Consider the following 15200-nt stretch of genomic DNA (forward strand, 5'->3'; position numbering starts at 1 on the left):
ATTGCAGGTGTAATTCAACACTTTACAAGCTGCTACATGTTCAGATTGAGTATTTTATATATATTCCTCTGGATCATCTTATATGTTCCTGTGACACTTGCTGTTACCTCTAGGAAAGCTCTGTGTATGTTTAAATTTCAACTATATGCTAGTTGAGAGACTGTTTTTACATGAGAGGTCTTGTGTCACTTGTAAATGCCTGAATACAGTACATATGTAAGTTCTTCACAGGTTCTTGTTCTGTTTTAGTCTGATTTCCAGGGTCCAAAGAAGCAGGCTTCTGCTCTAGAGACCGACACGTCCCTGACAGATCACCCATCCCATGATGACCCAAAAATGCATGATGAAATCACACAGGTAAAGGAGTAATGCAGACAGGTTTCTCACTGGTTAAGCGTCTCACACACACGTTTCTAGTCTGGGCCTTATGGGGCCCTCCCTCAAACTAATGAATTTACAGTTAAGTTCTCACACACACACATTTCTAGTCTGGGCTTTATGGGGCCCTCACGTATGGATCTCAGTCTAAGTGATTTTATATCACTGAAACAGCACCTGTCATTATTTAAACTGAACTTATTGCAGGTGTAATTCAACACTTTACAAGCTGCTACATGTTCAGATTGAGTATTTTAAATATATTCCTCTGGATCATCTTATATGTTCCTGTGACACTTGCTGTTACCTCTAGGAAAGCTCTGTGTATGTTTAAATTTCAACTATATGCTAGTTGAGAGACTGTTTTTACATGAGAGGTCTTGTGTCACTTGTAAATGCCTGAATACAGTACATATGTAAGTTCTTCACAGGTTCTTGTTCTGTTTTAGTCTGATTTCCAGGGTCCAAAGAAGCAGGCTTCTGCTCTAGAGACCGACACGTCCCTGACAGATCACCCATCCCATGATGACCCAAAAATGCATGATGAAATCACACAGGTAAAGGAGTAATGCAGACAGGTTTCTCACTGGTTAAGCGTCTCACACACACGTTTCTAGTCTGGGCCTTATGGGGCCCTCCCTCAAACTAATGAATTTACAGTTAAGTTCTCACACACACACATTTCTAGTCTGGGCTTTATGGGGCCCTCACGTATGGATCTCAGTCTAAGTGATTTTATATCACTGAAACAGCACCTGTCATTATTTAAACTGAACTTATTGCAGGTGTAATTCAACACTTTACAAGCTGCTACATGTTCAGATTGAGTATTTTAAATATATTCCTCTGGATCATCTTATATGTTCCTGTGACACTTGCTGTTACCTCTAGGTAGGGCTGCACAATTAATCGAATTTCTAATTGCAATCACAATTATGGATGCCAAGATTACTGTCTGGCAGCAGATGGCACTAAACATAATTCAGCCATTACCCTAGAGACCTCGTAAACTAAACCGTTTTCTGTTTCTGAAAAGTGTTTAAATGATTTAAATAGATATTAAATAGATACAGATTGTGTATTTGCTATAGTGTTCATCACTGTGCCAAATACTTAAATATTTAGACTTAATAGGCTATTTATTTTCAAACTTTTTTACATTTTAATCTGGACTACAACATGCCCTAGATATTGTCTGAAAGTGTTTGGTTTTTTTGGGGGGTTTTTTCGGTCAAACTTTACATTACGGCTTCATTAGTTAACAAACTGCCAATGAAAAATTGATTCTAAACATTAATTAGTCTTAGGTAATTCCAATTTTAACACTGTTAAAATCAAAAGTTGCAACTGTTTAATGAGCTAACGACTAGGAGATGTAACAAAGATGAATAACTTGTGTAGCAAATGTAGCTATTGCTCATTTTGAATTTGAATGCATTAACTAACTGAGATCTTATTGTAAAATGATACCTATTGGTCTTTATAGTTCTTTTGCATTTTAATCTGTGTACATTTTTTTTTTTTTTTTTTTTTTTTTTTTAACTTTATACATCTTTTGTCTATTGCTTAATTGTATTTAAATGTTCTGTTATTTTTGTTGTAAGAAAATGGTTATTAAACCTGTTATACTGTATTATGACAACACATTTTTGCGAATAAGTTTGTGTCGTGATAATACCATTAGGGCTGGTCAGAATACCTTTTTTTTTTTTTTTTTTTTTTTTTGATTCGCAGCTCAGTAGTAAACGGCACTGAATATTCAAAGCTTCAGCGGGAGGGGGCTGAAGATATTTTTATTAAAGGCATGTGTAACGAGTATAAATATGGTGTGGCCCCTTTAAGAGCTGCACACTCTTGGTTGAACTGTGTCGAACTCGAACACATGTATGTGGGTTATTTCTGTTTTTCTGTTGCTCATTTAAAAGTTATTTTTAATGTGTATTTATTTTAATTCTATTTAGATGTTTACTGAAGGGTTTGGCCTGGTAAATTATTCCGAAAGTGATGAGACTGATGATGAGAAAGACAACCCTACCTCTTTTGTTCGACAAAAGACAAGGAATGAAAACATTCAGGTATGCCTCAGATGCAGTACTTTAAATTCTTGTGTAAAGTTTTTCTAAATAGTTCAAACATTTTTTTCCCTGTGACTGGTTTTAATAGAGTGTAAGCAAAAATGTATAATCGTACATTAAAATGACTCCCTTTTTGCCAGATGGATGGGGTACCTGATTATTCTGACCCTCTGTTTGACTCGAGTGAGAGTATAGTTGATGAAACTGATGAGGAGTCCAGTTCTCAATCAGACAAAGTTGTTCCAAAGCGAAGGACAAAAAGCATTTCGGTATGCAAATGATTTTATTAAATGATTTTGATAGAATGTGAACAACCATACCATGACCAAACTCCCTATTTGCAGATGGATAAAGTACCAGATTGTTCTGTTCCAAGTGATGAAAGCACAGATGAGATTGACACTATGTCGGAAATGGCTCCACAAAGGCCAAAGAGAAGCTGTCACCATCCTGTAAGCCTAATTTTTTTATGCTTTGTTACTTAATGGTTGATGCTACCCAAACTCCAGATTTTGTATGTAACCGACCCGGAAACGGCATTCCTTACGTCACGACTTAACAAGCGAATAAGGTCTCCATAAACGTAAACTTCAAATACCTTTCATAGTCAAACTATACTAACAGTAACTTAAGATTTCTCATCCATTAACATGATGCCAGTCCATTGTTGCTCCAAATAATATTGAAAGGGGTGTGCCACCTTATGCTTTTCTCTATATTTGGCACACTGTCAATGATTTTAGTCTCTTGGTCTAACTTTTAATTAATAGTTCATTTTTAATTTCTAATTTAATTTACTTGTTTAAAAGCTCTCTACATTTTTACCTAGGTTCCTTACAGAATGTATGTCATCCCAACATGCAGTAGGCAGTTCATTGTTTAGTCAGTTTTTCATGCTAAAGTTTATATATACATATATACACATTGAATGGAAATTGATTGCAACCAACAGTTTTAAGACTTGTATGTCGTTCAGGCTGGCTAATGGTAATCTATGCTTGTCCAATTGAAACTAAATGCTCTGTGTTTGTAATAAACAATATATAACATTATAAACCTATTAAGTAGTGCAAACTTCTGGTCAAAATGAGTGATCTGTATTTATTTCTATCATGTTATGAAGGATCACTAATGCACATAAATGATTGATGACCTTCATTTTGGGGGACTAATCCTGTTAACCTTTTCTTTTTCTTTTTTGAAAGATTCAAAGGCATCTTGTAGAATCAGATGACTCATGTGGCGATAGCGAAGATGAGTATATTCCAGATCCCAGGGAGGAAAGTACAGGGGAAAGCAATGACAGTGACTGCAGCTTGAAGTTATCTCTGGAAAATAAACCAAAGTCATCTATTAGTCAAAGCAGAAGCAAGTCATCAAGTAAGAGCAGGTGCAAGTCTTCAGGTCAGAGCCAATTTGAGTCCAGTCAGAGCAGAAGATTTGAAACAAGTCAAGACTCTGTGCAAAGATTTTCCAATAGCAGAGATGAAAGAAGCAGAGAGAAAACAGGGCAAACATATAGTAAGAAGGCGATGAGTGTTTCAGTTCCTCTTGAAGAGCCCTCTGTCTATGTTAATGAAGTTTTAAAAAAAGAAGATGGGTCTAGAAGATACAACAAGAAGCATCACTGCTTGTTTTGTAGCCAAGTTGTTCAGAAAATGTCCAGACACTTGTCACGTAAACACAGCGACGTAGTTGAAGTTGCTAAAGCATTAAGTTTGCCAAAGAACTCGAAAGAAAGGAGACTACAGTTAGATTATATCCGAAACAAAGGAAACTTTGAGCACAACGTTGAAGTTTTGGAGAGCCGCAAAGGCCAACTCATCCCATGGAAGCAACCAAAGAAAAAAACTGAAGGACAAGAATTTACGCACTGTGTTTACTGCTACGGACTGTTCCGAAAAAAAGTGATGTGGAGACATTTTAAGGTTTGCAATTTTAAGCCTCAGGGCAAAAACTCTAAACGAGGAAAATCCAGAGTTCAAGCGTTGTGTGCTTTTGCAGAACCTGCTCCAGCTGGTTTTAGTGACGCATACTGGAAGTTCCTGAGCGAAATGAACCAGGACGAAGTTGCAGTTGCAGTTAAGGAAGACCGCTGCATTCTTGAGTATGGTCTCAGATTATTCAGTAAGAATGAGCACGTAACTAGCCAACATCAATATATCAGACAGAAACTCAGAGAGCTTGCCAGGCTGGTACTTGAAGCAAAAAAGGTGACGCATGTGAAGTCAATAAAAGAACTCATAAAACCTGAAAAGTACAGTCAGGTTGTCAGAGCTACAAGATGCCTTGCTGGTTTTAGTGACACAACTGGCAAATATAAACGTCCATCTCTTGCTCGCAAAGTTGGGCATGGCTTGCATGCTTTAGCTATGTTTATCAAGTCTGAAGGACTGATGAGGAAAGATCAACAGACTGCCAAAGATGCTGAGGAATTTGCACTGTTATATCAAGAAAGTTGGAAATTTGACATTGCGAGTCAAGCACTTACTCAGCTTAATCAGACCAAGTGGAATTCTCCTCAGGTTCTGCCGTTCACACAGGACGTCCAAAAACTTCATTGCTATTTGTCTGACAAACAGCAAGAACTACTTGATGCTCTTCAAAAAGAGCCTTCTCCATTAAACTGGAAAGACCTAGCTAAAGTGACCCTGGCAAATGTTATCCTCTTCAACCGCCGTAGATCAGGAGAGGTATCCCGAATGCCCTTGTCTGTGTACTTGTCAAAGGATACATCAGAAACTCATGAAGATGTTAACCTAGCCCTTACAGCACTCGAGCAGAAGCTTTGCAAACATTTTGTCCGGGTTGCCATAGTAGGAAAGAGAGGAAGGAAAGTCCCTGTTCTCCTTACTCCAGTAATGAGGGAATCACTTGATGCTTTGACCGAGAAGCGAGAAGAATGTGGAGTTCTGAAAGAAAATGGCTTCTTGTTTGCATTGCCACACTCTGTCCATTACTTGAGGGGTTCTGATTGCATTAGGCAGTTTGTGAACGAATGTGATGACATCAAACATCCCGAAGCGCTAACTTCAACAAAACTAAGGAAACACATTGCTACTCTGTCAACCGTTCTAAATCTGAAAACAACAGAACTCGACCAGTTAGCAGATTTCCTTGGCCACAACATTGCAGTCCACAGAAAGCACTACCGTCTTCCAGAAGGCACCCTCCAGCTGGCTAAAATTAGCAAAGTACTTTTAGCTCTGGAAAAGGGACGGCTAGGAGAGTACAAGGGGAAGAATCTGGATGAAATTCAGCTTGATGTGACTGGTATTAAGCCTTTTTTTTTTTTTTTTTTTTTNTTTTTTTTTTTTTTTTTTTGTCCATCTGTAAATCATTCTCTTTTAGAGATGTAGCATTTAAATAGAGTAGTAAAATTGAATTGAGTTGTGGTTAGTAGAATGGAATTAAATAGGACAGAATAACATACTCATGGGGAGAGCAGGTTTTATAGTTATAATAGACCATAACTGGACCGTTTTAGACAGTCCGTTCAGTTCTTTATCAAGTATTTTTGCCTACTCTTGTTGGGTTGATCCCAGTTTCAGCTTTCCAACTCATTCATATTCTATTACTATTCTATTCATATTCTATTCTGTTATTATTTCAGAGGCTGTTGACGTGGACATGGATGAGTGCTCTCAAGAAGAAGGTGTGTCTGTATGATTTTTTTTTTTTATTATTTATTTAATGTTTATGAATGACCTTATTTAAATTAACTGATTAAAATTAGATTCAACTTTGTCACTGTGCAGAGTACAAGTACAGAGCCAATGAAATTTGGTCCAAATTGGCCAATCTTAATTGGCCAAATTGGCCGTTCTTATGGAGATGACATGACTACTTCGAGCTGTTTACAAAACTCTGCTGCTTTTTATTAGTTTATGTAAATACGCCATTTTCTATATAAAAAATACTAGTGCTGTTAATCAAATAAAAAAAAAGTAATCACACTTTTTTCTGAAATTGAGATTAATCCCACCTAACATTGTTTTTAAACATTATTTTTATATCAATATTCAAAAATGCACAAATAACTTAGTATATTTTTAATATTTGTTTAATGCTGTCTTTTATTGATACCAATACTACTGATGTCTTTACCCCCCCCCTTTTAATATTTTACAATTGACTATAGCCATTTAACTATACAGTATAATTGAGAACTATCATTTTTAACATTTATTAGACTTTAAAAAATAACCCATTATAATAAATTACATATTTAGCTACCTGAGCCCTTAAAGGTGCTCTAAGCGATGTCACATGTTTTTAGGCCAAAACATTTTTTGTCACATACAGCAAACATCTCCTCATTATCCGCTAGCTGCCTGTCCCCTGAACACACGTTAAAAAAATGTGGTCTCTGTAGTCGCCACAAGCTCCAAAAATGGCAACAAAAACAAACTGGTGCAGCCTGGACCACGAAACATAATAAACGCGCTCCAGCCAATAACCGATCAGAATGATTTTAAATGCGCCTTCATGACTGTTTCAGGAAGCACGGATGGGAGGGGAGGAGGAGGAGGAGGGAGGGTCTAGCTAGCCTCTGTTTTGTTTGACAACACTAAGAACGTCAACAGGAAGTTACTCCACCCAGGATCGCTTAGAGAACCTTTAAGCAGAAATATACAGAAATTGAATAAAGTTATCAAACACTAAATTCTAAATTAAATACAGCTCAATCCTTAAAGCTACAAAGGTTAAGTTAAACAAAGTTAATGATTTCCTCTTGGTAAATGGTTTCTTCTTCTTTTCCGATGAAGTTTAACAGTGGTTAAAATGCAGTGGTTAAAATTAAAACGACTATAATGCTGTGTACCAAACTGAAAGTGTCACAGGCACGCCAGGCTCTACCTTCACACAGACACAGCTCACGTCATCACCGGCGTTTTAATCACGCACACCTGCAGCCCATCACCACCCTCATCAGCAGCAGCACAAAAGACTCACGCACTCACTCAGTCACTGTCCAGTCTCGTTTGCACATGGTCTTACCTGCTTGCTTACCTCAAGGACTCCACTGAAGATACTTACCCTCGTTTCCTCATTGTCTCCTCTTCCTTCGTGAGTTCATCTATTTCTGCTCCAGCTCAAAGTCTGTCATCCATCTGCCATTACTGCAACACAAAGACAAGTATCAGTTCTACATCCATATCTGCCATCGTATTTACCTGCTATCACTTACCTGCACTCTGTCACTCAACTGGTTGTTCAATAAACATTATTACCTGCTTTCCTGTGTCGCTGTCCCCTTCTGTGTTGTAACGGAAGACCGGCCCAACACCGCTGAACACCAGTATGAGTACCGCGGATCCATTCCAAGAGGTCATAGACGCATTGCGCCGAGCACTCACAGCCACTCCACCCGCATCTTCACCAGCAAGCACTTCCGCATCCACCGCCGCCTCTTCCTCACCACCTGCCGTCGCTAGTCCCCATGGCCAAACCGGCACCCTTCTCTGGTTCGGAGGAGGATTGCAATGGATTCCTCCTGCAATGTTCGCTGGTCCTGGAGATGCAACTGCACCTGTATTCCAACGACAATGCTAAGGTAGCTTTTATAATCTCTCAACTAGCAAGGCGCTTCGCTGGGCTGAACCGCTCTGGTCCCAGAAAAATTCCATTACCCAGTCTCATTGCTCACTTCAAAGTCGTCTTTGGAAGACCCGCGTGGGATTCATCCATCGGTGAGCAGTTATACCAATTGAAACGAGGTTCAATGACTGTTAACGACTATGCTCTCCAATTCAGAACCCTTGCTGCAGCTAGCAGATGGAACGAGCAGGCCCTTATCACCACATATTGTCAAGGGCTGCATACGAGGATTCCATCGGGCTTGAACACTTCATTCAACTATCCATCAGATTTGCCACTCGAATGCAGTCTTGTCTCAGAGCACCAGGGCCAGCCGCTTTTCCATCTTCACTCCGCCGACCAGAATCCGTCAGCTCCCCAGAACCAGCCAATGAACCCATACAAATTGAAAACACTCGTCTGTCTGCGGCAGAGACGGTTGACCCAGAACTTATGTTTATATTGTGGATTATCTGGGCATTACATCTCTGAATGCCCCACTCGCCCAGTTCATCCCATGGTGAGTGTGATTATTCCCTCTATTAATAAGATGAAACCACTCACCACTATTGTAAAACCTTACTGCTGCCGGTTTGTCTCTTCCAGTCAGTGCCCTCCTCGATTCTGGGTCAGCTGGTAATTTCTTATCCGGCGCCCTCTGCCGACAGCTCGATCTCAAGACAACAGCCACGCCGTCGACTTACCAGATCCACTTGGTAACTGGAAGGCTCGTCAGCCGAAGTCAAGTGCGCTTCAGCGCAGGCCCGATCCAACTTCAAGTCGGCATCCTCCACGTTGAGCAACCCCATCTGCTGGTTCTGGAGGAATCCACCGATCTTCAGGGCGCCCGTGGTTGGAGCAGCATAACCCAGTCATTTCATGGAATACTGGGGAAATCCTGAAGTGGGGTGACAACTGCTTCCTGGACTGCTTTCCTGAGTTTCCTGTTCCAAGCTCTCCTTGTTTTGAAGAATTACCAGTCTGTGCTACGTCTTTAAGAAAGCCCCCTAGACAACCGTTCAGTGGACATTCCCCAGTGTTACTCCCACTTCAGTGATGTCTTCTGCCCAAGAAAGCCTCCACACCGGCCATGGGACTGCGCTATTGATCTGCTTCTGGGTGAGCCAGTGCTCCAAGGGAAGATCTATTCCCTATTCCCCTAGTAATGTCACAGACTAGCCAGGCTCTACCTTCACACAGACACAGCTCACGTCATCACCGCCGTTTTAATCACGCACACCTGCAGCCCATCACCACCCTCATCAGCAGCAGCACAAAAGACTCACGCACTCACTCAGTCACTGTCCAGTCTCGTTTGCACATGGTCTTACCTGCTTGCTTACCTTAAGGACTCCACTGAAGATACTTACCTGTGTGTTCCCTCGTTTCCTCATTGTCTCCTCTTCCTTCGTGAGTTCATCTGAGTCTGCTCCAGCTCAAAGTCTGTCATCCGTCTGCCATTACTGCAACACAAAGACAAGTATCAGTTCTACATCCATATCTGCCATCGTATTTACCTGCTATCACTTACCTGCACTCTGTCAACTGGTTGTTCAGTAAACATCATTACCTGCATTCCTGTGTCGCTGTCCCCTTCTGTGTTGTAACGGAAAGACTCGTACCAAAAAATTGCTGATCTGTATAACACCCCATAGGTGCATCTCAAAAAATTAGAAAAGCAAACATTCTTATATTCTAGATTCATTGCAGACAAACTGAAATATTTCAAGAGTTTTTGTTGTAATTCCGATGGTTACAACTTGTAGCTTAGGAAAATTAAATCAGTATCTTAAAAAATAGAATATTTTCTCAAAGATCAATTAAAAAAACAATATCCAAAGGTTTAATTATGTACTCAATACTTGGTAGGGCTCCTTTTGGAAAAAAAATCCTGCAATGCAGCGTGGCATGGAGGCGATTAGTCTGTGGCACTGCTGAGGTATTATTAAAGCCCAGGTTGCTTTGATAGCGACCTTTAGCTTGTCTGTATTGTTGGGTCGGATGCTACTTATCTTCCTCTTGACAATATCCCATAGATTCTCTATGGGGTTCAGGTCCAGCGAATTGGCTGACCAGTCAAGCACAGTAATATTATGGTCAGCAAACCACTTAAAAGTAGTTCTGGCACTGTGGGTAGGTGCTAAGACCTGCTGCAAAATGAAATCCGCATCTCCAAAAGCTTGTCAGCAGAAGGAAGCATAAAGTACTCTAAAATCTCCTGGTAGATGGCTGCATTGATTTTGTACTTGATAAAACACAGTGGACCAACACAGATGACATTGCACCCCAAATCATTACTGACTGTGGAAACTTCACACTGGACTTCAAGCAACTTTGATTCTGTGCCTCTCCACTCTTCCTCCAGACTCTGGGACCATAATTTCCAAATAAAATTCAAAACTTGCTTTCATCTGAAAAGAGGACTTTGGACCAATGAGCAACAATCCAGTTCTTTTTCTCCTTAGCCCAGGTGAGATGCTTCTTGCTTTGTTTCTGATTCAGAAGTGACTTGGTTCTAGGAATGTGACAGTTGTAATGTGACAGTTGAAGATGTCTGTGTGCTGTGGCTCTTGATGCACCGATTCCGGCTTCGGTCCACTCCTTGTGAAGCTCTCCCAAGTTCTTGAATCTGCTTTTCCTGATAATCTTCCCAAGGCTGCAGTCATCCCTGTTGCTTATGCACCTTTTCCTACCATGCTTTTTCCTTCCAGTCAACTTCCTATGTGTATATTTCGATACAGCTCTCTGTGAACAGCTAGCTCTTTCAGCGATGACCTTCTGTGGTTTACCCTCCTTGTGTAGGTTGTTGATGTTCATCTTCTGGACGACTGTCATATCAGTAGTCTTCCCCATAATTGAGGTTGCATGTTCTAAACTAGTTTAGGAGGTACCCAATATTTATACTCAAAACTAATCAAGCTCAGTGGAATATTTTCATTTTTTGAGATGCTCTTTTTTTTTTTTTTTTTTGGTTTTTTTTTTTTTCATTTTCCCAAGCTGTAAGTTGTAGTGCTGCAACAACGTGTCGACGTAATCAATTACGTCGACTACGAAAATACATCGACGTGCGTGAAATGCGTCAACGCGTCACATTGTTTACATTCATCTTGCGTAATGGCGGCTTCTGCTCCTGGGAATGGAGAAAGTTCTATTCTATCACAAAAACCTAGACCACGATTATCAAAAGTATGGGAATACTTTAAACAGAGGCCAAATAAAATGGTCCTTTGTTCCCTTTGCAAAAACGAGATGGCGTACCGCGGCAGCACAACTGCGATGCACGAGCACTAGGGGTGTGACATGAGATTAAAATGTGACTAGATTAAAATGTGACGAGATTTCTTGTCGAGGTGAAAAGTAGTCTTGTGATATTGTCATGACAGAGTGTTAGGATGATTAGGAAAGAATATGCCACCGCAACGTTTACATTATGCCTCCACTGTCGTTTTGCTTTGTATTTAAATAAAAAAACATTTAATTCAGCTGGATAACGGTCGCCGCCGCTCCATATTTACAGAGTTACATGCCATCGTGAATGTGAAAGTAGACGCGTGGGCGCATTCAAACGAGATTTCTGATGAATATATCTCTCAATATGAAAGCTATTTTAGGATGGGCAGTGTAGTTGTAACAATCTCTTAGCTCTGTATCAAAGAAAAAAATTGGTCTTAATTGCACTTTGAATATTGAGAGAGTGTGATTATGGTTGCACTTATTGTAAAGTGTTACCATAAAAATGAATAACAGATTTCTCTTAATCTTATTAAGCACAAACAGTAAGGTTTCATTTGTTAGCATTAGTTAATGCACTGTGAACTATCATTAACTAACAATGACTATTTTTATTAACTAGCATAAACAAAGATTAATAAATACTGTAGCAAATATATTGCTCATTGTTAGTTGATGTTGGTTAATACATTAATGTTAATAAATGAGACCTTATTGTAAAGTGTTACCATTTTTATTCTGTTTTTTATTTCTACGATCAGTTTGTGGAAAGGAGTTCAATTAGGAGGTCAAAAGTTGTAGAAGCTCATAAATCACATGAGAAGTCAGTCAGTTGAAAAAAAAAAATTAATAAAAGTTGAAATATTATATTAGAAGTTGTACTTATAATTTTTTGTAAAGTTATCCAAAGGATTCAGTAGCTAATCCCCGTATCCGCTTACATATATTTATATATAATCTATTTTTAATCTCTATAATAAAATGTATAATTTAGATTTTGATATATATATATTGATATATATATTATATATATCTTCCAAGGGGTTTTTTCCCTCCTAGGACTTTTTTCCCAGTGTTAGCACGCTGGGTTTTTCTCCTAGGGGTTTTTTTCCACCCCTGGGAGTCAGCCGACATTGGCTTAATGTAGCACCATCTTGTATATGTTACATATTACCACGCTTGTTTGTACAGCTTATTTTTAACCACTTCCCTTTTTTCTGTGCTTCTAATATGTAAAGCTGCTTTGAAACAATTACCAATTGTAAAAGCGCTATATAAATAAATTTGACTTGACTTGACTTGACTAATCAAAAAAAAGAACACTAAATTAATAAAAAATATTTAATAAAAATAATCGTTAGATTAGTCAACAGAAAAAATAATCGTTAGTTGCAGCTCTAGTAAGCTGTAACCATCAGAATTAAAACAAAAAAACTCTTGAAATATTTCAGTTACTGTGCAATGAATCTAAAATATAAGAAAGTTTGCTTGTTTTAATTAAATAACAAAAATAAAGAACTTTTTTTTCATGTGTTTTCCATATGTTCCTTTTAATATAAGCCTTTACTTTAAACATAGACTGTGAATCATAGACCCCCCCCCCCCCACACACACAAAAAACCCAAAACAAAACGAACAAAAAAAACAGATGACACATCTCCACTTCATTCCACTATAGAAAAGGTAAAACTAAAACATTGTTGATGACAACACCCAGTATTGGCTGCTGTCATCTTGACCGGTTACGTCATTTGCCTTTGTCTGCACAGTAGTGATTTGGAGCCTGAGTCTGTACAGTAGTGAGCATTGGAGTGACACCGGATGCGAGCGACGCAACATGTCAAAAGACAATAGATCCCATTATAATCCGTGATATTGTCTACACTGGATGCGGCACGGAGCGATTCCCCATTCTATTTGTGACGTAGTCCAATGGTCATCGTGTCACGTTCAGTGTAGACAGCTTTTAGCTGTTGCGGCGCAACGCGATAAATCACGTCTGGTGTAGACACGGTGTGAGCCTTATCTGTGCTATCAAAGTCCTGTCCAAACTACTACAGACCAAATAGAAAGTTCAGTCATGATGCTTCACCCCATTTTTATAACATCATATGGCTAAATAAACTTAAAAAAAAAAAAAAAAACTCGAACATTTGAGCATTGACTTTTAAAGTTTCTGTATGATAGGTCATAATCTTGTCAGTGTTGCTTGCAGTTAATTTAGATTTTGATTTGTCTTTTTAAATAGATTGATTTTTCTTTTTAAATACTTTTTTTTTTTTTTTCTTGCACTCAGATGAATTTATTCCGGAAGCTGTAGACAGCGTGAAGTCCATTGAGGAACCAACTTCAACAGTATATTTGCAACCAAAAGCAAAGACGGCCAAAAAGAGAGGTGAGCTTAAAGTAAAGCAGATTGATGGTTCAGCTGATCTTTAATCCTTTGGGGTCTGAGGGTGTTTTTGGGCCCTGGAAAAGTTGACATATTAGAATTCTACTGACTATAAGTAACTACATAAGTAACTCAACTAAACCTAACCCTACCAGTCTACTAACACTCAGAGTTATGAGATCGACTATTCACTTTATTTTGATGGTTATTCATACCCTTAGTGAATATGACCAAAGAAGGCTGTGAAAATAAATCTGCATCGTTAATACTTTTGATCTTTTATTTAAAAAATCTACAAAAATCCCAACTTTCATTGGAGAATAATAATTTTAAATGGGGGGGAAATCTCATTATGAGAGAAATGTTTTTCTCTAATACACATTGCTCACAATTAATCATACCCTTTTATTCAATACTTTTTGCAACTTCCTTTTTCCCAAGATAACAGCTCGGAGTCATCTTCTATAATGCCTGATGAGTTTGGAGAACACCTGACCAGAGATCAGAGATCATTCCTCCATGCAGAATCTCTCCAGATCCTTCAGATTCCAGCTCCATGTTGGTGCTTCTTCTCTTCCCTTCACTCCACTCATTTTCTTTAGGGTTCAGGTCAGGGGACTGGGACGACCTTGGCAGAAGCTTCATTTTGTGCTCAGTGACACATTTTTGTGTTGGTTTTGATGTTTGATTTGGATCATTGTCCTGATGAGTCAGGTTTTGATTTTCATCTGTTGTTATTTGATAGAATCCATGATGCCATGTATCTGAACAAGATGTTCCGGACCTCCAGCAGAAAAATAAGCCCACAACATTAAAGATCCAGTAGTATATTTCATTGTACACATGGGCTATTTTTTTACCCCTGTGTGCACGAAACCAATTTTAAGTGTTTGTGTGTGTGTTTGTTTTTTGTATATATGTGTATAATATATAATTTTAATCAAAACCAGTAGTGTTTCAGATGGGTTTTTTTTTTTTTTTTTTTTTTCAAATTAAGTTCATAAACATAACTTTTTTTTTTTTTTTTTTTAATGTATACTTAGGCAAACAAACTGCAGCCAGAAGATGCTGGTCCGCCGATGAATGTGCTGCAGTGGAAAAGCACCTCAAGAAGTTCATTACGAGGAACCAAGTCCCTGGAAAAATGGACTGTGAGCATTGCATTGAGGCAGAACCAGAAGTTTTAGGAACCCGAGACTGGAAGGCAGTCAAGTATTTCATAAAAAACCGCATTACTGCTTTACGAAGAAAAGTAGAGTAAAATAGTGTCCACTAGTGTTCAGCTTGGGACATGAGTTCAAAGTGTTTTCAGGTAAAGGTCACACTCTAAAAAATGCTGGGTTAAAAACAACCCAAGTTGGGTTGAAAATGGACAAACTGGGTAGTTTTATTTAAACCAAAAATTGTTTAAAAATTACTATATTTCTTGCTTAAAATGAACCCATAATATGTTGGAAATTAATATTTATTCAAGTTTAATAAACAAACATTTGAATAATACTTAAACAATAAACATTTATTAAATTGCTTATTAATAAATGCTC

At 38.6% G+C, this 15200-nt stretch overlaps 1 protein-coding gene across 2 annotated transcripts; it reads left to right on the forward strand.

The window, feature by feature from the left end:
* Window positions 1-879: 879 nt before the first annotated feature.
* On the forward strand, window positions 880-15185 carry LOC125262046. 2 transcript variants are annotated; one of them, XM_048180603.1, is made up of 8 exons: window positions 880-935; window positions 2340-2453; window positions 2594-2722; window positions 2798-2905; window positions 3659-5726; window positions 6067-6108; window positions 13561-13659; window positions 14700-15185. In XM_048180603.1, the coding sequence occupies exons 1-8, from the start codon at window positions 915-917 to the stop codon at window positions 14915-14917; spliced, it is 2799 nt and encodes a 932-aa protein (XP_048036560.1). In that variant the 5' UTR covers window positions 880-914; the 3' UTR covers window positions 14918-15185. The 2 variants fall into 2 exon arrangements, with proteins under 2 accessions (XP_048036560.1, XP_048036561.1); XM_048180604.1 differs by lacking the exons at window positions 13561-13659; window positions 14700-15185 and adding an exon at window positions 10399-10457.
* Window positions 15186-15200: the final 15 nt, after the last annotated feature.

This window comes from Megalobrama amblycephala, unplaced genomic scaffold (assembly GCF_018812025.1).
Source record: "Megalobrama amblycephala isolate DHTTF-2021 unplaced genomic scaffold, ASM1881202v1 scaffold566, whole genome shotgun sequence".
Taxonomy (NCBI): Eukaryota; Metazoa; Chordata; class Actinopteri; order Cypriniformes; family Xenocyprididae; genus Megalobrama; species Megalobrama amblycephala.

What these genes read in the sequence shown, in the direction of transcription:
- LOC125262046 (XM_048180603.1), top strand. Translation starts at nt 915, where the DNA reads ATGCATGATGAAATCACACAG. An exon ending in AATTCAGCTTGATGTGACTG is followed by an intron (nt 5,727 to 6,066) that starts GTATTAAGCCTT and finishes TTATTATTTCAG; the next exon opens with AGGCTGTTGACGTGGACATG. An exon ending in AAAGACGGCCAAAAAGAGAG is followed by an intron (nt 13,660 to 14,699) that starts GTGAGCTTAAAG and finishes ATGTATACTTAG; the next exon opens with GCAAACAAACTGCAGCCAGA.